Genomic DNA, 27700 nt, shown 5'->3' on the forward strand with positions numbered 1-27700 from the left:
CTATTGCAGCGTGAGCGCCAGCTCCCGCAGGGTGGTCTTGATCTGGTCGTAGGTGGCGAAGGAGATGCCGACGGCGACGGGGCCCTTCACCCAGTTCATGCTGAGGCCCTTGAAGAACCCGCGCCAGCCCTCCGCTCTGCAAACAACACATTCATATATAGTATGTCGATATGTATTTATACAGCATGATGTAAGTACATTGATAAAAATTTTTGTCTTTAAATATTTTGTTGCATAATTTTACTTAAAATTTTTGTGTGTTTATGTCTATGTTTATGTTTTTTGTTATGTTTGTTTTCTTAATTATTTTTCTTGTATATAATTTTTTGTGTATCTTTGTAATGTATTATGTGTATCTTTATGTGTTATGGCATCTGTCGTGGCATCACTGAATGGGCCCTACGGAAAACCAGCGCTGGCTTTATAGTTATAGCTAGCATTATGCTGAGTTGGGTCCATTCCGTGACGCACAATTATTGATTTCTTCCTTTCTTGCTGTTGTTGTTGTCTGTATATGTTCGTACATGTCATGTTACGTAATCGTCAAGAATAAAAATCTTTTATCTTATCTTATCTAATTTCAGTATTCGTGCCCCAAGATAGCACGCTGGGGTTTACTTTTAAAGGAATTTGAAAGTAAAATACTTTTCTCACCTGTACACATCTCTGATGGCGCTGGGTATGTTCCTGTAGGGGTAGGAGCCGTCTGCTCGCCTGGGCGCGGTCTGCATGCGCCGGCGCACGATGTCGAGCGGGTACGAGGCGGTCTGCCCGAGCGCTGTATCTAGCGGGTAGTGCTCACCTGTACACATCTCTGATGGCGCTGGGTATGTTCCTGTAGGGGTAGGAGCCGTCTGCTCGCCTGGGCGCGGTCTGCATGCGCCGGCGCACGATGTCGAGCGGGTACGAGGCGGTCTGCCCGAGCGCTGTATCTAGCGGGTAGTGCTCACCTGTACACATCTCTGATGGCGCTGGGTATGTTCCTGTAGGGGTAGGAGCCGTCTGCTCGCCTGGGCGCGGTCTGCATGCGCCGGCGCACGATGTCGAGCGGGTACGAGGCGGTCTGCCCGAGCGCTGTATCTAGCGGGTAGTGCTCACCTGTACACATCTCTGATGGCGCTGGGTATGTTCCTGTAGGGGTAGGAGCCGTCTGCTCGCCTGGGCGCGGTCTGCATGCGCCGGCGCACGATGTCGAGCGGGTACGAGGCGGTCTGCCCGAGCGCTGTATCTAGCGGGTAGTGCTCACCTGTACACATCTCTGATGGCGCTGGGTATGTTCCTGTAGGGGTAGGAGCCGTCTGCTCGCCTGGGCGCGGTCTGCATGCGCCGGCGCACGATGTCGAGCGGGTACGAGGCGGTCTGCCCGAGCGCTGTATCTAGCGGGTAGTGCTCACCTGTACACATCTCTGATGGCGCTGGGTATGTTCCTGTAGGGGTAGGAGCCGTCTGCTCGCCTGGGCGCGGTCTGCATGCGCCGGCGCACGATGTCGAGCGGGTACGAGGCGGTCTGCCCGAGCGCTGTATCTAGCGGGTAGTGCTCACCTGTACACATCTCTGATGGCGCTGGGTATGTTCCTGTAGGGGTAGGAGCCGTCTGCTCGCCTGGGCGCGGTCTGCATGCGCCGGCGCACGATGTCGAGCGGGTACGAGGCGGTCTGCCCGAGCGCTGTATCTAGCGGGTAGTGCTCACCTGTACACATCTCTGATGGCGCTGGGTATGTTCCTGTAGGGGTAGGAGCCGTCTGCTCGCCTGGGCGCGGTCTGCATGCGCCGGCGCACGATGTCGAGCGGGTACGAGGCGGTCTGCCCGAGCGCTGTATCTAGCGGGTAGTGCTCACCTGTACACATCTCTGATGGCGCTGGGTATGTTCCTGTAGGGGTAGGAGCCGTCTGCTCGCCTGGGCGCGGTCTGCATGCGCCGGCGCACGATGTCGAGCGGGTACGAGGCGGTCTGCCCGAGCGCTGTATCTAGCGGGTAGTGCTCACCTGTACACATCTCTGATGGCGCTGGGTATGTTCCTGTAGGGGTAGGAGCCGTCTGCTCGCCTGGGCGCGGTCTGCATGCGCCGGCGCACGATGTCGAGCGGGTACGAGGCGGTCTGCCCGAGCGCTGTATCTAGCGGGTAGTGCTCACCTGTACACATCTCTGATGGCGCTGGGTATGTTCCTGTAGGGGTAGGAGCCGTCTGCTCGCCTGGGCGCGGTCTGCATGCGCCGGCGCACGATGTCGAGCGGGTACGAGGCGGTCTGCCCGAGCGCTGTATCTAGCGGGTAGTGCTCACCTGTACACATCTCTGATGGCGCTGGGTATGTTCCTGTAGGGGTAGGAGCCGTCTGCTCGCCTGGGCGCGGTCTGCATGCGCCGGCGCACGATGTCGAGCGGGTACGAGGCGGTCTGCCCGAGCGCTGTATCTAGCGGGTAGTGCTCACCTGTACACATCTCTGATGGCGCTGGGTATGTTCCTGTAGGGGTAGGAGCCGTCTGCTCGCCTGGGCGCGGTCTGCATGCGCCGGCGCACGATGTCAGCGGGTACGAGGCGGTCTGCCCGAGCGCTGTATCTAGCGGGTAGTGCTCACCTGTACACATCTCTGATGGCGCTGGGTATGTTCCTGTAGGGGTAGGAGCCGTCTGCTCGCCTGGGCGCGGTCTGCATGCGCCGGCGCACGATGTCGAGCGGGTACGAGGCGGTCTGCCCGAGCGCTGTATCTAGCGGGTAGTGCTCACCTGTACACATCTCTGATGGCGCTGGGTATGTTCCTGTAGGGGTAGGAGCCGTCTGCTCGCCTGGGCGCGGTCTGCATGCGCCGGCGCACGATGTCGAGCGGGTACGAGGCGGTCTGCCCGAGCGCTGTATCTAGCGGGTAGTGCTCACCTGTACACATCTCTGATGGCGCTGGGTATGTTCCTGTAGGGGTAGGAGCCGTCTGCTCGCCTGGGCGCGGTCTGCATGCGCCGGCGCACGATGTCAGCGGGTACGAGGCGGTCTGCCCGAGCGCTGTATCTAGCGGGTAGTGCTCACCTGTACACATCTCTGATGGCGCTGGGTATGTTCCTGTAGGGGTAGGAGCCGTCTGCTCGCCTGGGCGCGGTCTGCATGCGCCGGCGCACGATGTCGAGCGGGTACGAGGCGGTCTGCCCGAGCGCTGTATCTAGCGGGTAGTGCTCACCTGTACACATCTCTGATGGCGCTGGGTATGTTCCTGTAGGGGTAGGAGCCGTCTGCTCGCCTGGGCGCGGTCTGCATGCGCCGGCGCACGATGTCGAGCGGGTACGAGGCGGTCTGCCCGAGCGCTGTATCTAGCGGGTAGTGCTCACCTGTACACATCTCTGATGGCGCTGGGTATGTTCCTGTAGGGGTAGGAGCCGTCTGCTCGCCTGGGCGCGGTCTGCATGCGCCGGCGCACGATGTCGAGCGGGTACGAGGCGGTCTGCCCGAGCGCTGTATCTAGCGGGTAGTGCTCACCTGTACACATCTCTGATGGCGCTGGGTATGTTCCTGTAGGGGTAGGAGCCGTCTGCTCGCCTGGGCGCGGTCTGCATGCGCCGGCGCACGATGTCGAGCGGGTACGAGGCGGTCTGCCCGAGCGCTGTATCTAGCGGGTAGTGCTCACCTGTACACATCTCTGATGGCGCTGGGTATGTTCCTGTAGGGGTAGGAGCCGTCTGCTCGCCTGGGCGCGGTCTGCATGCGCCGGCGCACGATGTCGAGCGGGTACGAGGCGGTCTGCCCGAGCGCTGTATCTAGCGGGTAGTGCTCACCTGTACACATCTCTGATGGCGCTGGGTATGTTCCTGTAGGGGTAGGAGCCGTCTGCTCGCCTGGGCGCGGTCTGCATGCGCCGGCGCACGATGTCGAGCGGGTACGAGGCGGTCTGCCCGAGCGCTGTATCTAGCGGGTAGTGCTCACCTGTACACATCTCTGATGGCGCTGGGTATGTTCCTGTAGGGGTAGGAGCCGTCTGCTCGCCTGGGCGCGGTCTGCATGCGCCGGCGCACGATGTCGAGCGGGTACGAGGCGGTCTGCCCGAGCGCTGTATCTAGCGGGTAGTGCTCACCTGTACACATCTCTGATGGCGCTGGGTATGTTCCTGTAGGGGTAGGAGCCGTCTGCTCGCCTGGGCGCGGTCTGCATGCGCCGGCGCACGATGTCGAGCGGGTACGAGGCGGTCTGCCCGAGCGCTGTATCTAGCGGGTAGTGCTCACCTGTACACATCTCTGATGGCGCTGGGTATGTTCCTGTAGGGGTAGGAGCCGTCTGCTCGCCTGGGCGCGGTCTGCATGCGCCGGCGCACGATGTCGAGCGGGTACGAGGCGGTCTGCCCGAGCGCTGTATCTAGCGGGTAGTGCTCACCTGTACACATCTCTGATGGCGCTGGGTATGTTCCTGTAGGGGTAGGAGCCGTCTGCTCGCCTGGGCGCGGTCTGCATGCGCCGGCGCACGATGTCGAGCGGGTACGAGGCGGTCTGCCCGAGCGCTGTATCTAGCGGGTAGTGCTCACCTGTACACATCTCTGATGGCGCTGGGTATGTTCCTGTAGGGGTAGGAGCCGTCTGCTCGCCTGGGCGCGGTCTGCATGCGCCGGCGCACGATGTCGAGCGGGTACGAGGCGGTCTGCCCGAGCGCTGTATCTAGCGGGTAGTGCTCACCTGTACACATCTCTGATGGCGCTGGGTATGTTCCTGTAGGGGTAGGAGCCGTCTGCTCGCCTGGGCGCGGTCTGCATGCGCCGGCGCACGATGTCAGCGGGTACGAGGCGGTCTGCCCGAGCGCTGTATCTAACGGGTAGTGCTCACCTGTACACATCTCTGATGGCGCTGGGTATGTTCCTGTAGGGGTAGGAGCCGTCTGCTCGCCTGGGCGCGGTCTGCATGCGCCGGCGCACGATGTCGAGCGGGTACGAGGCGGTCTGCCCGAGCGCTGTATCTAGCGGGTAGTGCTCACCTGTACACATCTCTGATGGCGCTGGGTATGTTCCTGTAGGGGTAGGAGCCGTCTGCTCGCCTGGGCGCGGTCTGCATGCGCCGGCGCACGATGTCAGCGGGTACGAGGCGGTCTGCCCGAGCGCTGTATCTAGCGGGTAGTGCTCACCTGTACACATCTCTGATGGCGCTGGGTATGTTCCTGTAGGGGTAGGAGCCGTCTGCTCGCCTGGGCGCGGTCTGCATGCGCCGGCGCACGATGTCGAGCGGGTACGAGGCGGTCTGCCCGAGCGCTGTATCTAGCGGGTAGTGCTCACCTGTACACATCTCTGATGGCGCTGGGTATGTTCCTGTAGGGGTAGGAGCCGTCTGCTCGCCTGGGCGCGGTCTGCATGCGCCGGCGCACGATGTCGAGCGGGTACGAGGCGGTCTGCCCGAGCGCTGTATCTAGCGGGTAGTGCTCACCTGTACACATCTCTGATGGCGCTGGGTATGTTCCTGTAGGGGTAGGAGCCGTCTGCTCGCCTGGGCGCGGTCTGCATGCGCCGGCGCACGATGTCAGCGGGTACGAGGCGGTCTGCCCGAGCGCTGTATCTAGCGGGTAGTGCTCACCTGTACACATCTCTGATGGCGCTGGGTATGTTCCTGTAGGGGTAGGAGCCGTCTGCTCGCCTGGGCGCGGTCTGCATGCGCCGGCGCACGATGTCGAGCGGGTACGAGGCGGTCTGCCCGAGCGCTGTATCTAGCGGGTAGTGCTCACCTGTACACATCTCTGATGGCGCTGGGTATGTTCCTGTAGGGGTAGGAGCCGTCTGCTCGCCTGGGCGCGGTCTGCATGCGCCGGCGCACGATGTCGAGCGGGTACGAGGCGGTCTGCCCGAGCGCTGTATCTAGCGGGTAGTGCTCACCTGTACACATCTCTGATGGCGCTGGGTATGTTCCTGTAGGGGTAGGAGCCGTCTGCTCGCCTGGGCGCGGTCTGCATGCGCCGGCGCACGATGTCGAGCGGGTACGAGGCGGTCTGCCCGAGCGCTGTATCTAGCGGGTAGTGCTCACCTGTACACATCTCTGATGGCGCTGGGTATGTTCCTGTAGGGGTAGGAGCCGTCTGCTCGCCTGGGCGCGGTCTGCATGCGCCGGCGCACGATGTCGAGCGGGTACGAGGCGGTCTGCCCGAGCGCTGTATCTAGCGGGTAGTGCTCACCTGTACACATCTCTGATGGCGCTGGGTATGTTCCTGTAGGGGTAGGAGCCGTCTGCTCGCCTGGGCGCGGTCTGCATGCGCCGGCGCACGATGTCGAGCGGGTACGAGGCGGTCTGCCCGAGCGCTGTATCTAGCGGGTAGTGCTCACCTGTACACATCTCTGATGGCGCTGGGTATGTTCCTGTAGGGGTAGGAGCCGTCTGCTCGCCTGGGCGCGGTCTGCATGCGCCGGCGCACGATGTCGAGCGGGTACGAGGCGGTCTGCCCGAGCGCTGTATCTAGCGGGTAGTGCTCACCTGTACACATCTCTGATGGCGCTGGGTATGTTCCTGTAGGGGTAGGAGCCGTCTGCTCGCCTGGGCGCGGTCTGCATGCGCCGGCGCACGATGTCGAGCGGGTACGAGGCGGTCTGCCCGAGCGCTGTATCTAGCGGGTAGTGCTCACCTGTACACATCTCTGATGGCGCTGGGTATGTTCCTGTAGGGGTAGGAGCCGTCTGCTCGCCTGGGCGCGGTCTGCATGCGCCGGCGCACGATGTCGAGCGGGTACGAGGCGGTCTGCCCGAGCGCTGTATCTAGCGGGTAGTGCTCACCTGTACACATCTCTGATGGCGCTGGGTATGTTCCTGTAGGGGTAGGAGCCGTCTGCTCGCCTGGGCGCGGTCTGCATGCGCCGGCGCACGATGTCGAGCGGGTACGAGGCGGTCTGCCCGAGCGCTGTATCTAGCGGGTAGTGCTCACCTGTACACATCTCTGATGGCGCTGGGTATGTTCCTGTAGGGGTAGGAGCCGTCTGCTCGCCTGGGCGCGGTCTGCATGCGCCGGCGCACGATGTCGAGCGGGTACGAGGCGGTCTGCCCGAGCGCTGTATCTAGCGGGTAGTGCTCACCTGTACACATCTCTGATGGCGCTGGGTATGTTCCTGTAGGGGTAGGAGCCGTCTGCTCGCCTGGGCGCGGTCTGCATGCGCCGGCGCACGATGTCGAGCGGGTACGAGGCGGTCTGCCCGAGCGCGCCGGCCGCGCCGCCGAACGCCACGTTCAGGACGCTGCTCTGCTGCTTGCCTGAGTATTCTGGATACAGACAGACAGTCATTATATCCTCCTAAGGCCTAGCCATACGAAAGAAACATCCAAAATATGCCACTGTAATTTGAACCGAGATTGTAGGAAATAGAGTTGATTTTGCGTTGTTGGAAAATTGAACGGAACAAAGCAAAGGCGACTCTGCTCCAATTGAACATGGTTTAAATTACTTCGAACTGAATAGGTATAGGTAGGACCTTGGGCCTTATTTAGGAGGATATATATTATATAAGTACAATAAGTACATACAATCAATCGATTTACGTTAATTTCGAAAGACAAAGTCATCATACAATTAACCTTTTAACCGCCAGCAATTTCTGATCGAGCGTGCTCGTGTCGCCACCGACAGTAATTGTACCACGCAGAGTAAGGTTGGCATAGTTACGGGAGTTATAAATGTGCTGTAAAAATCAAATCAGATCTTTGTCTTATTTATCAGACTGTGGCGAAATGAGCTGGATATGTAATGTCTTATATATCAGACTTTGGCGGTTAAAGGGTTAATCAATGAAAGCAAAATGAATAAGATGGAAATGCCGACCGCAGCCTGAGTAGCGACACAGCCATAGTACATTATTGTCGAGGTTCGGAAGTAGCTACTTGCAGGCTGAGGATTCGTTTTAAACGGACGACCTTGGGAGTCCGTTTAATTGAATCCGAAGCCAGCAAGTAGCCTTCCAGCCGAGTCATATATAGTGCTTTTCTCAAAAATGGTGCAAGAAATAGAAATATTTTACAGAACTTACAGAAGCAACGTTCTAATTTTCACAGAAAAAAATACAACCATTAAAAAAATTTGCTTGCCGCCTTTAAAAAAAAAAAGAAGTGTATTTTTCGGCTGAAAATACGCCAACCTATTTGAGACACCTAAATAGTCGCGGTACCAACATTAAGCCTGTAACAGACTATCGCACCGCACCGCGACCTTGGAGCGTCGCACCCATAAGTGAGAGCGAGAAAGAGATATCTGTTTCTCGCTCTCACTTATGGGTGCGACGCTCCAAGGTCGCGGTGCGGTGCGATAGTCTGTTATAGGCTTTATAATAATAAGTGCTGATCATCTGTTTGGCTGTTTAAGGGACCTATGCCTTCATTTGATATGGCCATTTAAAGTTTTAAAAAGTTTGGAACTCGTTAAATAATGGAATTTGTATGCGACATTGCAGTCCCGAAATCGAGACTGCAATGTTTTTAACTTTTTAATTTTTTGAATGACCATAAACTACGCACTTCGCGACCTATTTTTTAACCGACAACGTCGACTTTGCCGTCCATTTTTGAGAAAAATAAGTTAAAAGTGATCATATGTCCCCAGTATTTACAGGGTTCGAAGGGATAATTATCAATGATAGTTATCTTGATAATTATCGCGATATTTATCGTGATTTTTATGCCTGATAATTATCGATTTGATAATAACTTAAAATATAAAATCTAAAATATAAAAAACGCCCAATATTTTTAGGGTTCCGTACCCAAAGGGTAAAAACGGGACCCTATTACTAAGACTCCGCTGTCCGTCCGTCCGTCTGTCACCAGGCTGTATCTCACGAACCGTGATAGCTAGACAGTTGAAATTTTCACAGATGATGTATTTCTGTTGCCGCTATAACAACAAATACTAAAAACAGAATAAAATAAAGATTTAAGTGGGGCTCCCATACAACAAACGTGATTTTTGACCGAAGTTAAGCAACGTCGGGCGCGGTCAGTACTTGGATGGGTGACCGTTTTTTTGCTTGTTTTGGTTTTGCTCTATTTTTTGTTGATGGTGCGGAACCCTCCGTGCGCGAGTCCGACTCGCACTTGGCCGGTTTTTTGTTTTTACTATCAAAGAATTCCAAGAAAATAAATATGGCACCATCCATACCTGGGATATTTGTCAAAGACTATAATTATCTGGACAATTTCGAACCCTGAGTATTTAAATAAAAATTAAACTATTTACATAGTAAATCACTACATAGTATAAAACAAAGCCGCTTCCTGCTTTCTGTTCCCATCCATACTTAGATCTTTAAAACTACGCAACGGATTTTGATACAGTTTTTTTAGTAGATACAGTGATACAAGAGGAAGGTTTATGTATAATTTGTTAACCCGTGCGAAGCCGGGGCGGGTCGCTAGTTAATTAATAAAACTCACCGAAGTATTTCCTCTTGAGCGTGTCGTAGGTGAAGAATGAGACGCCCGCGTATGGCACCACGCCCAGCACCGTCGCCGGGTAGCCCCTGCAACCCCATCATGATCATTTGTGTTTTATAGTCAAGGGAATGTGATATTTCATAAGATTTCGAGAATAAATTATAATTATTTAGTGTGAGTTAGGTTAAAATGATGGCATTCAGTAGGTAGTGATTAAAAATATGATCTGTGTATACCTGAATATTTGCTAATTAATCTGTCGGTAGTCGCGAAAATGACCCTTCTCTCCTACCCGCAGATTGTAATAATAAAAGAGTATAAATATAATGTACCATGGGGTGGAAGATTCATTCTCGCTCGGCGCTGGAACGAGTAACACTAAATTTAGCACGAAGGTTACTGCTTGTGAACTTAAGATTGTTTAAGAGTGTACGTAGAAGTAACTAGTCGGAGTAAATTAAAAGTAAATGATTGTACCAAGGACTTTGATTCATTACAGGAATAATGTCGAAATTACATTACGCGTTGTTCTTTTGATCATAGTGTCGTCTAGCGTCAAGTAGCCGAGCTACACACAGAACGAAGTTCCGTTACTCAACCTTACGGAACACGTCAGTGGCGTGCCTAGGGTTTTGGAGTAAGGCAAGCCGAAAGATATGTTTTCGTAATAACTGTCCAATCTTCACTCTTCGGACTCAAATGGATTCTGCTAGCGTATCGAGGCGAGCTAATCATAACGCACTAAGGGCATACGGCATATTATTACTAGATAGAATTTATCCACGAAATTAATTTAACGACTTTACCTTGCCGTCGTTGAGTAATACGTGGACGCGTTTCATATCGTCATAAGCAACAACTTCATCCATTATTATTATTTTTAACACTTATAAACGCCACAACAAACGAACAAATCCACATTCACTAATTCAACTTTTGTTTTGACTAAATAATAATACACTTGAAAGTTGAAGTCAACGCGCATGAACTCGCGCTCGTGCAAACTTATGCAGCTAACTTCACACCAAAAGCCAGGCTTAAATCGCCGTACAAAAGTGCTATATATACCAACAAATAGTTACATTCATTATATGGCGGTTTGTAGGCTGGAGCGCCTAAGAGCGGGACGAAAAAGCAAGCCCGGTAGCAAGCCGACGAGTGCGAGCAGGATAGCGAGCATAACCTGCGACTTATTTCTTTCGCGCGGAAGTGGCGCCACGGCAAATATTTGCAACACGCGCCGCGGTCGGAGAGCTGTGGCTTGAATTTTATAATACGGGTTCTTTTGGCGCGCGGTTTTTAAATAATCTATATTGATTTTATCACTACATAATTTCGGTAAGGCAACTAAGGCAAGCCCGGCTTTTGGGCTTGTATGGAAGTACCGCCACTGGAACACGTCGGCGATGGTGGGGTAGGTGGAGGCACTGGTCACCGCCATGCGAGCTCGCGCCAGGTCGAGAGGGTGAGTGGCTGATAATGTCGTCTCGCTCTACGTGTAGCTGTCTCACTCACCGGTACAGCGTCCGCAGCCCCTCCTGAGTGGCCACCTTACGGAACACGTCGGCGATGGTGGGGTAGGTGGAGGCACTGGTCACCGCCATGCGAGCTCGCGCCAGGTCGAGAGGGTGAGTGGCTGATAATGTCGTCTCGCTCTACGTGTAGCTGTCTCACTCACCGGTACAGCGTCCGCAGCCCCTCCTGAGTGGCCACCTTACGGAACACGTCGGCGATGGTGGGGTAGGTGGAGGCGCTGGTCACCGCCATGCGAGCTCGCGCCAGGTCGAGAGGGTAGGTGGCCGATAGTGTCGTCTCGCTCTACGTGTAGCTGTCTCACTCACCGGTACAGCGTCCGCAGCCCCTCCTGAGTGGCCACCTTACGGAACACGTCGGCGATGGTGGGGTAGGTGGAGGCACTGGTCACCGCCATGCGAGCTCGCGCCAGGTCGAGAGGGTGAGTGGCTGATAATGTCGTCTCGCTCTACGTGTAGCTGTCTCACTCACCGGTACAGCGTCCGCAGCCCCTCCTGAGTGGCCACCTTACGGAACACGTCGGCGATGGTGGGGTAGGTGGAGGCACTGGTCACCGCCATGCGAGCTCGCGCTAAATCAAGAGGGTAGGTGGCCGATAGTGTCGTCTCACTCTACGTGTAGCTGTCTCACTCACCGGTACAGCGTCCGCAGCCCCTCCTGAGTGGCCACCTTACGGAACACGTCGGCGATGGTGGGGTAGGTGGAGGCACTGGTCACCGCCATGCGAGCTCGCGCCAGGTCGAGAGGGTGAGTGGCTGATAATGTCGTCTCGCTCTACGTGTAGCTGTCTCACTCACCGGTACAGCGTCCGCAGCCCCTCCTGAGTGGCCACCTTACGGAACACGTCGGCGATGGTGGGGTAGGTGGAGGCGCTGGTCACCGCCATGCGAGCTCGCGCCAGGTCGAGAGGGTAGGTGGCCGATAGTGTCGTCTCGCTCTACGTGTAGCTGTCTCACTCACCGGTACAGCGTCCGCAGCCCCTCCTGAGTGGCCACCTTACGGAACACGTCGGCGATGGTGGGGTAGGTGGAGGCACTGGTCACCGCCATGCGAGCTCGCGCCAGGTCGAGAGGGTAGGTGGCCGATAGTGTCGTCTCGCTCTACGTGTAGCTGTCTCACTCACCGGTACAGCGTCCGCAGCCCCTCCTGAGTGGCCACCTTACGGAACACGTCGGCGATGGTGGGGTAGGTGGAGGCACTGGTCACCGCCATGCGAGCTCGCGCCAGGTCGAGAGGGTAGGTGGCCGATAGTGTCGTCTCGCTCTACGTGTAGCTGTCTCACTCACCGGTACAGCGTCCGCAGCCCCTCCTGAGTGGCCACCTTACGGAACACGTCGGCGATGGTGGGGTAGGTGGAGGCACTGGTCACCGCCATGCGAGCTCGCGCCAGGTCGAGAGGGTAGGTGGCCGATAGTGTCGTCTCGCTCTACGTGTAGCTGTTTCACTCACCGGTACAGCGTCCGCAGCCCCTCCTGAGTGGCCACCTTACGGAACACGTCGGCGATGGTGGGGTAGGTGGAGGCGCTGGTCACCGCCATGCGAGCTCGCGCCAGGTCGAGAGGGTAGGTGGCCGATAGTGTCGTCTCGCTCTACGTGTAGCTGTCTCACTCACCGGTACAGCGTCCGCAGCCCCTCCTGAGTGGCCACCTTACGGAACACGTCGGCGATGGTGGGGTAGGTGGAGGCACTGGTCACCGCCATGCGAGCTCGCGCCAGGTCGAGAGGGTAGGTGGCCGATAGTGTCGTCTCGCTCTACGTGTAGCTGTCTCACTCACCGGTACAGCGTCCGCAGCCCCTCCTGAGTGGCCACCTTACGGAACACGTCGGCGATGGTGGGGTAGGTGGAGGCACTGGTCACCGCCATGCGAGCTCGCGCCAGGTCGAGAGGGTAGGTGGCCGATAGTGTCGTCTCGCTCTACGTGTAGCTGTCTCACTCACCGGTACAGCGTCCGCAGCCCCTCCTGAGTGGCCACCTTACGGAACACGTCGGCGATGGTGGGGTAGGTGGAGGCGCTGGTCACCGCCATGCGAGCTCGCGCCAGGTCGAGAGGGTAGGTGGCCGATAGTGTCGTCTCGCTCTACGTGTAGCTGTCTCACTCACCGGTACAGCGTCCGCAGCCCCTCCTGAGTGGCCACCTTACGGAACACGTCGGCGATGGTGGGGTAGGTGGAGGCACTGGTCACCGCCATGCGAGCTCGCGCCAGGTCGAGAGGGTAGGTGGCCGATAGTGTCGTCTCGCTCTACGTGTAGCTGTCTCACTCACCGGTACAGCGTCCGCAGCCCCTCCTGAGTGGCCACCTTACGGAACACGTCGGCGATGGTGGGGTAGGTGGAGGCACTGGTCACCGCCATGCGAGCTCGCGCCAGGTCGAGAGGGTAGGTGGCCGATAGTGTCGTCTCGCTCTACGTGTAGCTGTCTCACTCACCGGTACAGCGTCCGCAGCCCCTCCTGAGTGGCCACCTTACGGAACACGTCGGCGATGGTGGGGTAGGTGGAGGCACTGGTCACCGCCATGCGAGCTCGCGCCAGGTCGAGAGGGTAGGTGGCTGATTGTGACGTCACGCCCGCTAGCGAGCCCGCTACTAGGTGACGGACTTTGTGTTGTCTGTAAACAAAACAATGTCTTGATTATACAATAAAGTATAATTAAATTAGCCTATCAATTCTAACAGGTTTTCTGTAGAAACTAGAAACATATCAGGCGGTCTAGCATGAGTTGCGGCGACTCCATACATCTGGCGCGACTTCAAGTATGGACTCGCGCGCGAGAACGCAACTCATGCTAGACCGCCTGATTGATGCAATGGTTGCCCGTTTGAATGCCTGCCATGGATTTGTTTGTATAAACTATTGCACATTTATTTAAACTATTAATTAAATTAAATAAATTAATTAAATTAAATACAACCAATAAAATAAATATAGAAATATAAAAAATATATACAGCAATGCCAGTCGCATGTTAAACGCACTTCGCCATAGCAGGAGTGTCAACCCCAAGCGCCCGTTAGCAAGCACTGGTCGTGTGCGTACGTAGGGTATGATGCGCGCCATAGTGGCGCTAGTGCCGCGCCATAACGCTGTGTGCCACGCCATTAGACTTTGTTGAACTTCTATAATGTATATGTAGATATGTACAAAAGTCTCTAGGTATTGCGTACAAAGACTAAACGCCTGACCACAAAGAATAGCAATGCGACTCGAAGTGACATTGCTCATATTTTTTGGCAGGCGCTTATAATAATTAGATTGACTCACTGAGCCATAGCGGGGGTGTCGACTCCGAGCGCCCGTTTCCACTGCTCGTGCGCGGTGAACTGTATGGCGGCGTAGGGGATGATGCGCGCCATGGTGGCGCTGTTGCCGCGCCACAGCGCCGTGACGCCGTCCGCGCGCGCGCTCTGCTTCAGGAACTCGAACGCCGCGCGGACCGAGTACGGCGTTTCACTGTTGTCATAGAGAAAAAAAATCATAGATTGCTCACTCCATACCAGGGATGTTGCGAATATCCGCATCCGCATCCGCAACCGCGGAACTTCCGCATTGTTTTCAACATCCGCATCCGCATCCGCATAAAATCGATGCGGATTTAATGCGGATGCGGATGTGGAACAGGTCGGTACAGGAACGTGTTAGCATCGGCGTAAGTGCTAGACTGCTAGGTAATTTAGTAATTAGCCAAAAAAACCTATTACAAATTAGCAGTCAAGCGTGAGTGGGACTTAATGTACGGAACCCTTGGAACGCGAGTCCGACTCGCACTTGACCGGTTTTTTGAAATAAAAATTACTAAAATGTAATATTTGACGTTTTTTATATACCTATTTTGACATCCGCATCCGCATCCGCGGATGTGAGCCTTTAAAAATCCGCATCCGCGGATGTCAAAAAATCGGCATCCGCAACATCCCTGCTCCATACATCAGTTTTAGTACCAAAAAGACTATTAGCATCTATAGCATCGAGTAGCGGAACTATCAGTACTGCTACATCTATTGTCAAGTATCAGTACTGATAGTTCCGCTACTCGATGCTAGATGTAGACACTGAAATTAACAGTTTGGATGATGTATGGAGTGAGCACTCTTGTCTTACTATATTTCTCTATGCTGTTGTAAACAAAATACAGGTGACGTAATAGTACATTATTGTCGAGGCTCGGAAGTAGCTACATGCTAGCTGAGGATTCGTTTTAAACGGACGACCTTGGGAGTCCGTTTAATTGAATCCGAAGCCAGCAAGTAGCCTTCCAGCCGAATCATATATGTATAGTGCTTTTCTCAAAAATGGTGCAAGAAATATAAATATTTTACAAAAGCAACGTCCTAATTTTCACAGAAAAAAGTAAAACCATTAAAAAGATTTGCTTTGCCGCTTTAAAAAAAATGTATATTTCATATTTCATATTTCTTTATTTCGTATATGCACGGATACTTTACACGTCAAAACATGTACACGTGTATTTTTGAGAAAATGTTATTTTCATTACTCATGCTCTGAAAGAGGGTCATTGTTGTTCTTAAAGGTGTGCAGAAGGTGATACGTTTTTACACTTGAGCATTTAACTTAAGGGGTCACGAAAAAATAACGAAAGATCACGTTGGGGGAGGGGGGGTATAAGAAGACCTCACGTGTATTTTTCTACTGTGAACGAAACTAAGAAAAAATACCTGCCACATCATGATTAGATACTTTTTCTCGGTCTCGTTAAACATAAATCTCACTCCGCACTTCAAAATAGCTCGCTATTATCTTATTTTACGAAATTTTGGAGCGCGTAACTTAAAATTAGGTCGAATGAATAAAAATCTAAAAAATACACGTGAGGTTATGTGGGGGAGGGGGGTAGCCAAAACCCTCACCAAATATCACCAAGGGGGAGGGGGGGTTGTCAAAAAATTTCGTAAAATAAGATAATAGCGAGCTATTTTGAAGTGCGGATCAAAATAGCTCGCTATTATCTTATTTTACGAAATTTTGGAGCGCGTAACTTAAAATTAGGTCGAATGAAAAAAAATCGAAAAAATACACGTGAGGTTATGTGGGGGAGGGGGGGTAGCCAAAAACCTCACCAAATATCACCAAGGGGAAGGGGGGGTTGTCAAAAAAGTAGCCGAAAACACCTCGCGTGATTTGTGCACAAACCCTTGTGTACTCACGAGCTCTGGAAGTGTATCTTGGTGCGGTCGAGGGGGGCGATGGTGGTCTTGGCGAGCGCCCCGGCGCACGCGCCGGCGGCCAGTGACGTCACCACCGTGGCGGTGCGCGTCAGCTCGCGGTTGCGCGCCTTCGCTTCTGAAACACGGGATGAATATGAGGTAGAAAGTGAAAATTCAGGTTATAGCTTTTTTATTTCGAGAGAGGTCGAAAACGCACTGAATGGATTCGAGGAAAGAAGAGATCCGAGCTGTCAAACCTACGGACATTTATATTTCAGTTTATCATTTGTCTATAGTAGTATAACTACTTAAATAAAAACCGGCCAAGTGCGAGACGGACTCGCGCACGGAGGGTTCGGCACCATCAACAAAAAATAGAGCAAAAAAATCGTGTTTGTTGTATGGGAGCCCCTTTAAATATTTATTTTATTTTATATTTAGCATTTGTTGTTACAGCGGCAACAGAGATACATCATTTGTGAAAATTTCAACCGTCTAGCTATCGGCTATCGCGGTTCATGAGATACAGCCTGGTGACAGACGGACGGACGGACAGCGATGTCTTAGTAATAGGGTCCCGTTTTTTACCCTTTGGGTACGGAACCCTAAAAAGGAAGAATCAAAATATTTAATATTATATTGGGGGTTAGAGGTGGCAAGATATTGGCAAAATATTATCTAGTTATGATCGCTTCACACGATAAGAAGAAGACTTGTTTTCTAAGTTATATTTTCTGTTTTCATTAGTGCATAAAAGAGGCGTGTCTGCAAAGATAACATTGTTATGACGCGCCCACTATCCATAATATATACCTCACGCAAGTATGCATTGTGCACTAGATACTACACTACACTACGCTATAATGACGTGTTTGTGTGATCTTTGCCCTCTCGTTCAACACTAATACGCGCGCGATACGACACTTTATCTAAATGGAATAATAATAACATACAAAAATGGGGCATTATCTATGAAAAGGAACCTTATTGTCGATGGCGCTTACGCCGCATAGCGTCGCGCGGCATTGTATCCATATCGGAGCATCGTTAATAATGGCGTAAGCGCCATCGACAATAAGGTCCCTTTTCATAGATAACGTCACAAATAAACTGTGTAAAGATCACGGACACAAACTAGCCAGTAAACTGGACCATTTGTAAATGTATAACATACTAGCATCTGCCCGCGACTTCGTCTGCGTGGAATGTTGCAATTGAATTGATGATTGATAAAAACTACTCTGTGCTTCCTTGGCCCTCAAACTGAATAAAACGATAAGTACCTAGTTATTTTTCAAGTATGTATGTATCTATCTATCTATCTATCTATCTATCTAATCTAATACCTTTAAACGAGCAATTCTTGTTTATTTATTTATTTATATGTAAATTTATTTATATATATATATTTCGGGGATCTCGGAAACGGCTCTAACGATTTCGATGAAATTTGCTATATGGGGGTTTTCGGGGGCGATAAATCTATCTAGCTAGGTCTTATCTCTGGGAAAAGGCGAATTTTTGAGTTTTGACATGTTTTCCGAGCAAAGCTCGGTCTCCCAGATATTATTATATTCTACCTAATGCGCATGTGAACGTCAAATAAGGCTACACCGGCTCTAACCTCTGCCTGAAAAGATTTAAACCCTCCTAAAAAAACATCTACATCAACAAACCGTCTGTCACCGTTAAGAATCCGCAGCAAGCTCGGCCGAATTTCACCTTCCCATACAAACAGAGTTTCGTTCTAATTTTAAAACTAACATACGTGTTGAAGGTATATCTAGTTCTGTACGGCTACCATCAGTTTGGCAGTTTGGTAACTAGTTTGTGTTTTGTGTTTTGTACAATAAAGAGTTTATACATACATACATAGATACATAAACGCCATCGAGAACGTAATTAACTTTCTACACATCTCGCTCGTACTCGCATATTAGTGCGAACGAGATGTATAGAAAGTAAATTACGTTCTCGATAGCGTATATGTCAGTTTTGACACTGTCAGTGACTCATGGTACGGGCTCTGTAATTAGTTTATATAGCTCGAGTTTATAAAACAAAATAAAATGGAGCAAAAACAAGTTTTGACGAAAAATTTAAAATCGCTGTATTTTTTTTACTATGAAATGTGAAGCTACGTAAACTAAATACAGACATATATATACCTTATCCTATTGTAAGTACAAAGTTTCAGAGCAATCTAGCTAGTCCTTTTAAAATGAGAGCGTAACTACGTTTGTATGGACATAGATCGAGAAAAAAATACATAGAGTGCTCACTCCATACATCAGTTTTAGTACCAAAAAGACTATTAGCATCTAGCATCGAGTAGCGGAACTATCAGTACTGCTACTTGACAATAGATGTAGCACCGACCGGAAAGTCTTATCCCAACAGCATAAGACTTTCCGGTCGGTGCTACATCTATTGTCAAGTAGCAGTACTGATAGTTCCGCTACTCGATGCTAGATGTAGACACTGAAATTAATAGTCTGAACAGATGTATGGAGTGAGCACTCTTGTCTTACTATATTTCTCTATGGTATGGAGAACCACCGAGCTCTTCCGAGCCGAGCGTTCGCTAAATGTTACTGTATGGGGAGTTTCATATGTCTCCGCTGCGTGACGTTGATCAGTCTGTTAACTGGAGTTATAATATCATTGATTAAAGAATAAATATTTCTAATCAAGGCCCTACCTCAATAGTTTATGCTGTGACAAACGAACACGTTGTAATGTGGACTTTATATCTAAGCCGTATAAGGTCCATATTAGTTCAGCAACGCTCGTGTGACTCTAGATATGATAATTGATAAGGCCACTTGGGCATATCAATGATCAACTGTTATCGTAATTGAAAGTAATTCAAGTGGAATCCCTAGTCAAATCAAAGTCAAAGTCAAAATATACTATACTAGCGACCCGCCGGCTTCACACGGGTTAACAAATGATACGTAAACCTTCCTCTTGGATCACGCTATCTATTAAAAAAAACCGCATCTAAATCCGTTGCGAAGTTTTAAAGATCTAGGCATACAGACAGACAGACAGAGGGAAGCGACTTTGTTTTATACCAGCCATACTCTAAGTGTGTTCCGCGGACTTAGAACACTATGCGTTAGTCGCTCGAAAATTTTTACTATGCCGCCACCGTATTGTAGGGTTCCATCAAGTATTTCGCTTTCCAAAGGGGTTCCGTCAAAAAAAAAGATTGAGAACCGCTGTTTTAGATTAGATTTCATTTATTTGCAATAATCATGGTACAGTGGTTCTTATGCTATTGATTAACTACATAGTAGCACGTAGTAGTTTAAACTATATATGTAGTGATGAAAAATAGATGAATACTGACCATGGCGCGGCTCGGACGCCATCAGCGGCGCCGCCGTCATCGCGCTCACATGTCACGGTCAACGGACCACTCTGGAACAAACACACAGAGTTATATAGCCTGCGTTTCCACCGATATGTGCGACGATGCGTCGTGAGGGATGTGTTTAATAGAACCCAATAGAAAATTGCCATTTTGAGCTGTGCTGAGCCAAGATAAGTAAATTAAGTGATTCTATGGTTCTTACCAAACACCTCTCTCGCTACGCATCCTCACACATCTCTGATGGAAATGTTGCCTTACAATGGAAAACATAAATAAATAGATAAAATGTGGAAGTCTTTCTCTAGCTCTCATACCGGCTATGATAAAATGGAAAAGAATTTAGAATATAAGTCTATCATGTGTCAGTGACAGGCCTACAAACTATGTCCTGAGTAGTTTACAAATATTAAGTTTTATTAGTCAGATTTTATTAATTGATAAGACTTGGAGACACTCAAGCCAGCCAATGCTTTCCTGACAGCAAACTATATAACATAATTATGTTGTTTTTTTTCTGTAAGAGCATTTTCAATTTAAAATACTTGTAAGTGCTCCAGTACGCCCGAGGTTTGCTCCCAGGGAGGGGAGAGTGAAGCTGTGGTCGATAGAGACGTCGTCGTCTCTGGCACGCCCGGCGACAGCTCCTCTGCCAAAGAGCCGCGTAAACACAAACGCTTGTCGGGTGCTGCTCGCAAGAGGTTCCGCAGGCTTATGGGCGACGGGGTAGCCAAAGAGCAAGCCCTGTCAATGGCCCGTAAGCCTAGGGCGGACATCCCTGTGGAGAAGCCGGCCACGGAGAAAGGCCCTGTAAAAAGGGTCCGCTCTGAGGACGATTCTCCACAGGGATCAGCGAAAAAGGCCCCGAAAATCCGCGCTGATACCTCAGGGGAGCTTCGGCATCCTAGCTTCCGGGAGGTAGCGGGGTCCTCACGAGTAGGGATCCGTAATTCGGACCCTATGAGTGAGGATCAAATGAAGTCGGTCCACCGGCACCTAAATCTCGCCATGGTTAAGCAATGGGCGAATGCGAAGGGCGGTGCACCGCAGTTTCTGGGCTTCATTCACAAGACAGGCTGGATACTTGTGACCTGTGTCAACCAGGTTAGCAGGGACTGGCTTGTGAAGGAAGTCCCGAACCTTAAGCCGTGGCCGGAGGCGAAACTCTCGGTCATCCCTGAGGGTGAATTGCCCAAACCAGCCACGGCTATCACCTTCATTCCGGAGTCCGAGGCGGCCTCTGTGGAGGAAGCCTTGGCGCTGTTCAGGGTCCAGAACTTTGGCCTGAACACAGAACTCTGGAAAGTTCTCGGGGAGAAGGCAGAGCAGGGTGGCAGGGTGGTCACTTTCGCTCTGGATGAGCCTTCTGCCGAGACCCTTAAGGCCAATGGTGGAGAAGTAGCCATTGGCTTTAAGAAGGTGCTGTTCCGGCTAAAAGGGGGGCCAAATGCTCCCCCAGCACAGCAGACGAAGCAGCAACCTCAGCCCCTCGCTGAACCTACTCCTGGGCCAAGTACCATGGTACCTGACAGCCGAAATCCTATACCCCAGGGCTCCCGTGGCCGTGGGGGCGGGCAACCGGCAGCCAGAGGCACAAGGGGCGCGATGAGGGGCATGGTACCCGGACGGGCCAGACCCACAACCTCAGCAACAGGAGGACCTCAAGGGACTCCTAGTGCGAGAGGCAGGGGAGGGCCACAACGGGTCACCAAAAGGGCCAAATAAAAGGCGTTGGCCCTATGGCACCCGCGAGGGTCCTGCAAGCGAACATCCATCATGCGGCAGCTGCCACGGCCATTGTTGAAAGCCGGCTTGCAGGACACGTCGACCTCGCATTACTTCAAGAACCTTGGGTGCGAAACTCAACCATACTAGGACTGAACTCGGTTGGTAAAGTTTTATACAATACTAACGGAATTAAGCCTAGGGCTTGCATTGCTTTTGGCAAGAACATTGACTTTCTACCTGTTCCAGAGTTATGCACAGACGACCTGGTAGCAGCGTATGTAAATCTTAAGGGATGGAGCGGGCAGAGGATTATACTTTGCTCGGCATACCTCCCTGGAGACAGGAATGACCCCTCTGCGGAACTCACAGCCGTGGCCGACTATGCCCGCAGACACAACGCAGAAATTCTGGTGGGATGCGACGCTAACGCCCACCACACCAACTGGGGAAGCACTGACATCAATGATAGGGGTGAGTTACTACATGACTTTCTTCTATTCAATAACTTCCAAATTCTAAACATAGGATGTACACCCACCTTTGTCACTAGGGTTAGGAAGGAGGTTTTAGACTTGACTTTTGCATCCTCAAATCTAGCCAGGCATATACAGAACTGGAGGGTAAGTGATGTGGAATCGCTGTCAGATCATAAGCACATCTGTTTTAATATATGTTTTTCTCTCAGTGTTCAAACGGTCACCTTCAGGGATCCCCGGAGGACGGACTGGGAGGGCTACAGGAGCAGCCTAGAACGTAATCTGGAATCCGCAGCGAAGGTGATAAAAACGAGGGAGAGTTTAGAACTTGCGGTAGAGGTGGTCTCAAATGGCATTGTAAGTGCCTTTGAAGAAAACTGTGCTCCCAAGGTCAAATCAACTAAACGTGTGGTCCCATGGTGGAACTCCAACCTCAGGAGGCTCAGGGCCAAAGCACGCAAGTTATTCAATAGGGCTAAGAGGACAGATGAGTGGGAGGTCTATCGGAAAGCCCTAAATGAATACAGTAAAGAGATTAGGAAAGCTAAGAGAGCGTCATGGAGGAGGTTCTGCGAGGACATTGAAAATACGCCTCAAGGAGCGAGACTTCACAGGATACTCTCCAAAGCTAGAAGTAATCAAGTGGGCCTTCTCAGGAGGCATGATGGCTCCTTCACTGCTAGTGAGACGGAGACTCTGGAGCTCTTAGCTGAAACTCACTTTCCAGGGGCAGGACAGTCACACGAGCCCCAGGTGGTCAGAGGCCTGCATAGGCCCTGCCCGGAGGACTGGAGGCAGGCTGCCCTCGTCATAAGACCCGGGATAGTGAGGTGGGCCATAAGCTCGTTTAAACCCTACAAGACGTGCGGCCTGGACGGAGTAAGCCCTGTGCTAATGCAGCGAGGAGCTGAAGTCCTAATCCCGCATTTGGTTCAGAGCTAGCTATGCCTGGGGACATCTACCAGAACAGTGGAACAAGGTCAAGGTATTATTTATACCGAAGGCTGGGAGGAAGGATTACGCGTTAGCCAAGTCCTTCAGACCCATCAGCCTCTCCTCGTTCCTCCTTAAGACCTTGGAAAAGGTAATTGATAGGTACATCAGGGAGAGCTGTCTTCTGAGTAAACCCATACACGACAGCCAACATGCTTACCGTAGGGGCAGATCTACAGAGACTGCCTTGCTGGAGCTGGTTGACAGAGTGGAAAGGGCTTTGGAAGACAAGGAAATAGCCCTATCGGCCTTCTTAGATATTGAGGGCGCTTTTGATAATACACCCATTCGGACACTGGTGGAAGGGCTTAGGGCCAAAGAGGTGGACTCCACCACTATCCGCTGGGTGCAAAGCATGCTCTCAAGCAGAATGGTTAGGCTGGACTTGCTTAACACCACACTCGAAGTGGCCACTGTGAGAGGCTGCCCGCAGGGGGGTGTCTTATCTCCCCTGCTCTGGACTCTTGCGGTGGATGGACTTCTGCACAAGATGGCGGAGCTCCGAATCGACACACAGGGGTACGCTGACGACCTTGTTGTGACGGTGAGGGGCAACTGCCAAAGTACTTTATCAGACCTTATGCAGAGGGCTCTCAACACCATAAATACATGGTGTGGAGAGAATGAATTGTCTATCAACGCAGATAAGACAATTATAGTTCCATTCACGAACAAGCGGAAAATAGACAAACTCAAACCGCTTGTCATGAATGGTAAAAGTATTCCGTTCTCAACAGAGGTCAAATATCTGGGGGTAACACTGGACCAGAAACTGACCTGGAACAAGCATGTGGACGGAATTATACAAAAGGCTAGATCAGCCTTAGCAATATGCTGTCGTTTAGCAGGCAACCGATGGGGTCTAAAACCCAAAATTGCCTTATGGCTGTACACATCTATAGTGAGGCCGATAGTGTCTTACGCCTCTGTAGCATGGTACAGGAAAACGACGCAGAAGGTAACAGTGGCGAAGCTTGGCAGCCTGCAAAGAACTGCCTGTGTCATCGTCACTGGAGCCATGTCATCCTCCCCGACGGCAGCCCTAGAGGCCATACTAAATCTACCGCCCCTTCACCTGCATCTGGAGTTGGAGGCGAAATCTAGTATGCTTAGAATAGCGGGCGCGAGGAGAGGTAATTGGTTATCGAAAACTCTGAGACTGTTTAAGGAATCAGTGTATGATATCCCTGTTCTTGGGATGCCATCCGACACTATGGCACCCAAATTTTGTCCACTCAAACATTACTCAGTGGAACTCCCCAAAAGGGAGGACTGGTCAAACAGTCAAATTAAGTGGAAAGAAGGAAGCCTAAAGTGGTACACTGATGGCTCCAAATCCGGATCTGAAGTAGGCTGCGGAGTATACGGTGAAGCGCCTAGGAAAAGCATCAGCTTAAACCTAGGACGTTTTTGCTCTATATTCCAGGCGGAGGTATACGCCATCCTAGAATGTGCGTCAATCAATCTGCAAAGCAACTACGGTAATCACACAATCTATATCCATTCGGATAGCCAGGCGGCACTCTTAGCCCTAACCTCTGATGTCACCACATCGAGGCTGGTTGAGAACTGCAGGCAACTATTGAACAACCTTGGAGCCAGGAACAAAGTTGTTCTACGTTGGGTCCCAGGGCATGCGGGTATCGTAGGAAACGAAAAGGCCGACGAACTCGCGCGAGGTGCAGGGGCTAAGAGGAAAAACTACAGTCCTGAGCCTACAGTTTTGTGGTATCCCCAAAAGCCTAACGCGGCTCACCCTAAAGACCTACTGTCAATACACAACAATTCAACTCTGGAGGGAAACAACAGGTTTGAACCATTCCAAAGCGCTTATCAAGGCCTTCAGCAAAAAGGCGTCCTCGAACGCCTTAGCGCTGTCTAGGAACCAACTGCGCAACTTGGTAAGGGTGCTTACTGGGCACTGTTGCCTAAATAAGCACATGCACACCATGGGGAAACGTGACATGGGGCGGTGCAGACTCTGTATGGAGGCAGAGGAGACGCCCTTGCACATCCTCACAGAGTGCCCTTGCCTAATGCGTACTCGTGACTTAATCCTGGGCGGGCACATATTGCGCCCGGAGGAGGTAAAGTCTCTCGAGTTCAAAAAGATCCTGCAGCTATTTGAAGTTGCATGTTTGGATCGAGAGTTGTAGTAGGTGGCGATCACAATAGATCAGCGATGGTCGCAGTGATACATAGGCTTTGGAGCCTTATATAGCCCCTAACAAGAAGAAGAAAGAAGAAGTGCCGAAAAGATGATACAGACATTGTTTATCCATAACACAAGCCTTCTTCAGCTGACTGTGTTACGTAGTCAATCTGTGTAAGAACATCCTATGATATTTATTTATTTATCACAATTGGCTCAGTAGGTTTAATGGTATCCATAATGTTGTTAATTATATTACCTCTTATGTGTTAAATTTTATGTTGTGTCTTTGTTCATTTTAATGTGTATTGTATATATTAGTAAATACCTATAACACACAAGTTAAGCAGAAAGTTGAGGGCCTAAAATTTAGAAAATGAATATTAATCTATTTCTTTTCCTTTTTTCAGAACACCTAAACAAATAATCTGTCAATGTTTATTTACAGTTATTAACATACAGAACATATGCTCAAAACAAATTTTAAACAGTCATGCAAGTTACACCTACTAGCTGTTTACTTCGGGGTCCCGTTGTTTCCCATAAAGTTTTAAGTCATAATGTATTGTTTGTCATATTATCATTAGTCATAAAACTGAAACCGTTAACATTTCAGGATTTTCGATAGGTTATCATATAGATAGGTTTGCTTTATGGCAATCCTGAAAAGTGATGCATTTCTAAACCAAATGAATTATGACTAACGAAAATTCGGGCAAACAATACATTATGGCTAAAAACTATTTGGGAAACAATAGAGACCCGTTTACTTCACCTCCTAAGGCCCAACGAAAAATTGAGTATGTAGTCAGTACGGCCCCTAGTCCTACCAGTAGTACTATTGTTTTATACTCATTCAGACCCAAGTACTTAGAAGACTTTTTTTATGTTATTGTACTTATACAGCACCTTGTACAGCACTTTGTTTTTTTTTACAAACTTGTTAAAGGGCTTAAAGACAAAACAAAACAGTCCTTTAGAAGTTCGTACACGCCAATTTCAATAAGCGCGAAATTTGAAAACAAAATGATGGGTTTTCTATTAAGTCCTACTGGTAGGACCGTGGTACGCTATGACTCACAATTGTTGAAGGAGCTGGGTCTGAATAACAAAGGTAATAAGTACTATGGGTAGGACCTTGGGCCTTAGGAGGTTCAACTGTTATCTTTTCGGTTCGCAACGTGTACAAGCGGATCCTAGCAACCTTATCTAATCTATAGATACACTGACCACTAACTAGTTTTGTCATCGAACTTTCAATAAAATTCCAATCAGATTACACACGTCGCAGGGTTAACGCCCGCTTAAGCATATATTAACTCTAGCGTCACACGCTTAGAAAATCGTATGTGACTTCAAAAATGTAATCATACGTAAAAAGTTCAAAGTCTAAATCTCGACCTTGATCTAATAGAATCGAGGCTATAATGACTAGTAAAAACTCAGGCGCTATATTTAGAACACGCACGATTAAGGTTATGATTAAATAAAGCATTTATACTCACGCTAAACTCCACTTTTAACTTCCGTGGAATAAAAATAGACAACACAAACTTTACACGGAGGAAAATCACTGAATATTACACTTTTAACTATTTGAGCCGTGACAATAATATAAATCGTGACCGTCTAGATTTTTATAATCGATCGTTTTGTTTATTCAAGTTTTCTACGGCGAGAAAAGTAAGATAAAATCATCACGTAATTTCTAGTTCGCGCTGTCACTGCCGAAGAGGCACTAACCAAAGAGTAAAGTAAGTATATAGGTAAAGAGAGCCCTCTTGAAGCATTTTATGGAAACTCATTTGAAAGAGCCATCTCTGATTCTCCGCCGATACTAAGTATGTTTGTGTGCGTGCACAACTACATATGCATCCATACGTGTACTTTCGTTCCACATAATATTAGGTCTACTCGGGCGGTTTACAAGTCCATTTTTTGTTTGGTTTCTTGTACAAAAACCTTTATTTATTTACAAGAAATCAAACAACAAATGTACTTGTAAACCGCCCAAGTAGACCTAACATTATGTGGAAAAGGTTAATGTTATCAATAATGGAATAAAGAAAAAAACAGAATATTAAATTCAATATGTTTATTGCATACATGTTTTACATCACATTATCGCTAGGAAAGTACAATTTTAGGTAAACAATAGAAAAGAAAGCGAGTGTGGTGAAAAAGCATTCACACACAAGAAAATACATGTTAATAAGAAAATATGAATAATTTACTACGCACAATACAAGCACATAGTCTAGGCATTGTAGCAGATTTATCGATAGTGGCGTGCCTTATCAAAAGTAGGTACTTATTAGATACCTACCACGAAATAAATTTACTCTAAAATAGCGTCCATATTGCACAAAATAACACAGAACTCAACGCACTTTCTGGAGGTTTTCACAACAGGGCATGGCAGGGCAGGGCAGGCATGTGTTTTCATTCGGGCTATAATCTAATTTCCTCCAGCACCATAACCAAACCATAACGAAGAAAATGGCTCAACTCAACCATCACTAAAATATTTTTAATTTACGCTCTTCCAGTGACAGCTAAAAAATTGCATGTCTTGGCCATATACCTAGTATTATATACTTAGATGAGCTATACGCGTGCGCCCGTGAGGGACAGAACATACGTGATGCGACCAAATTAAAAACACTTTTTGACGTTTCTGACAACCTACCTAACATAACCTACGTAATTTGGTCGGGTTATTTCAAAAGCGCTTTCTCTGCTACTCCATACTAAAAGTTCTATAAGTCCATCTCGTTCGGTCAACTGGCTCCTCGCCCATTTCATCTATATAATTATGAAATTATGATTGTACCTCTATGGTCTTGGCGGTTATGCAAGTGTTGCCAGCATAAACAAACAGCATAATTAAATCATATTTTAACAAAACTCTTATTTTTTCGCAA

The 27700-nt window shown here is 49.9% G+C and overlaps 2 protein-coding genes across 2 annotated transcripts; one reads left to right on the top strand and one right to left on the bottom strand.

Moving 5' to 3' along the window:
- On the bottom strand, positions 1–26513 carry LOC134660307 (mitochondrial coenzyme A transporter SLC25A42). The gene is made up of 8 exons (XM_063516053.1): positions 26282–26513; positions 19407–19477; positions 16052–16187; positions 14151–14339; positions 13318–13497; positions 9358–9443; positions 7014–7197; positions 1–136 (listed from the first exon to the last, which is right to left on the bottom strand). Exons 2-8 carry the CDS (start codon positions 19444–19446, stop codon positions 1–3), a joined length of 951 nt encoding a protein of 316 aa, XP_063372123.1. The 5' UTR covers positions 19447–19477; positions 26282–26513.
- LOC134659972 (uncharacterized) lies at positions 19716–23259 on the top strand. Its single transcript, XM_063515669.1, has 3 exons — positions 19716–19795; positions 19988–22037; positions 22742–23259. Exons 1-2 carry the CDS (start codon positions 19716–19718, stop codon positions 21150–21152), a joined length of 1245 nt encoding a protein of 414 aa, XP_063371739.1. The 3' UTR covers positions 21153–22037; positions 22742–23259.
- Positions 26514–27700: the final 1187 nt, after the last annotated feature.

The sequence above is a fragment of the Cydia amplana genome, chromosome 26, assembly GCF_948474715.1.
Source record: "Cydia amplana chromosome 26, ilCydAmpl1.1, whole genome shotgun sequence".
Taxonomy (NCBI): Eukaryota; Metazoa; Arthropoda; class Insecta; order Lepidoptera; family Tortricidae; genus Cydia; species Cydia amplana.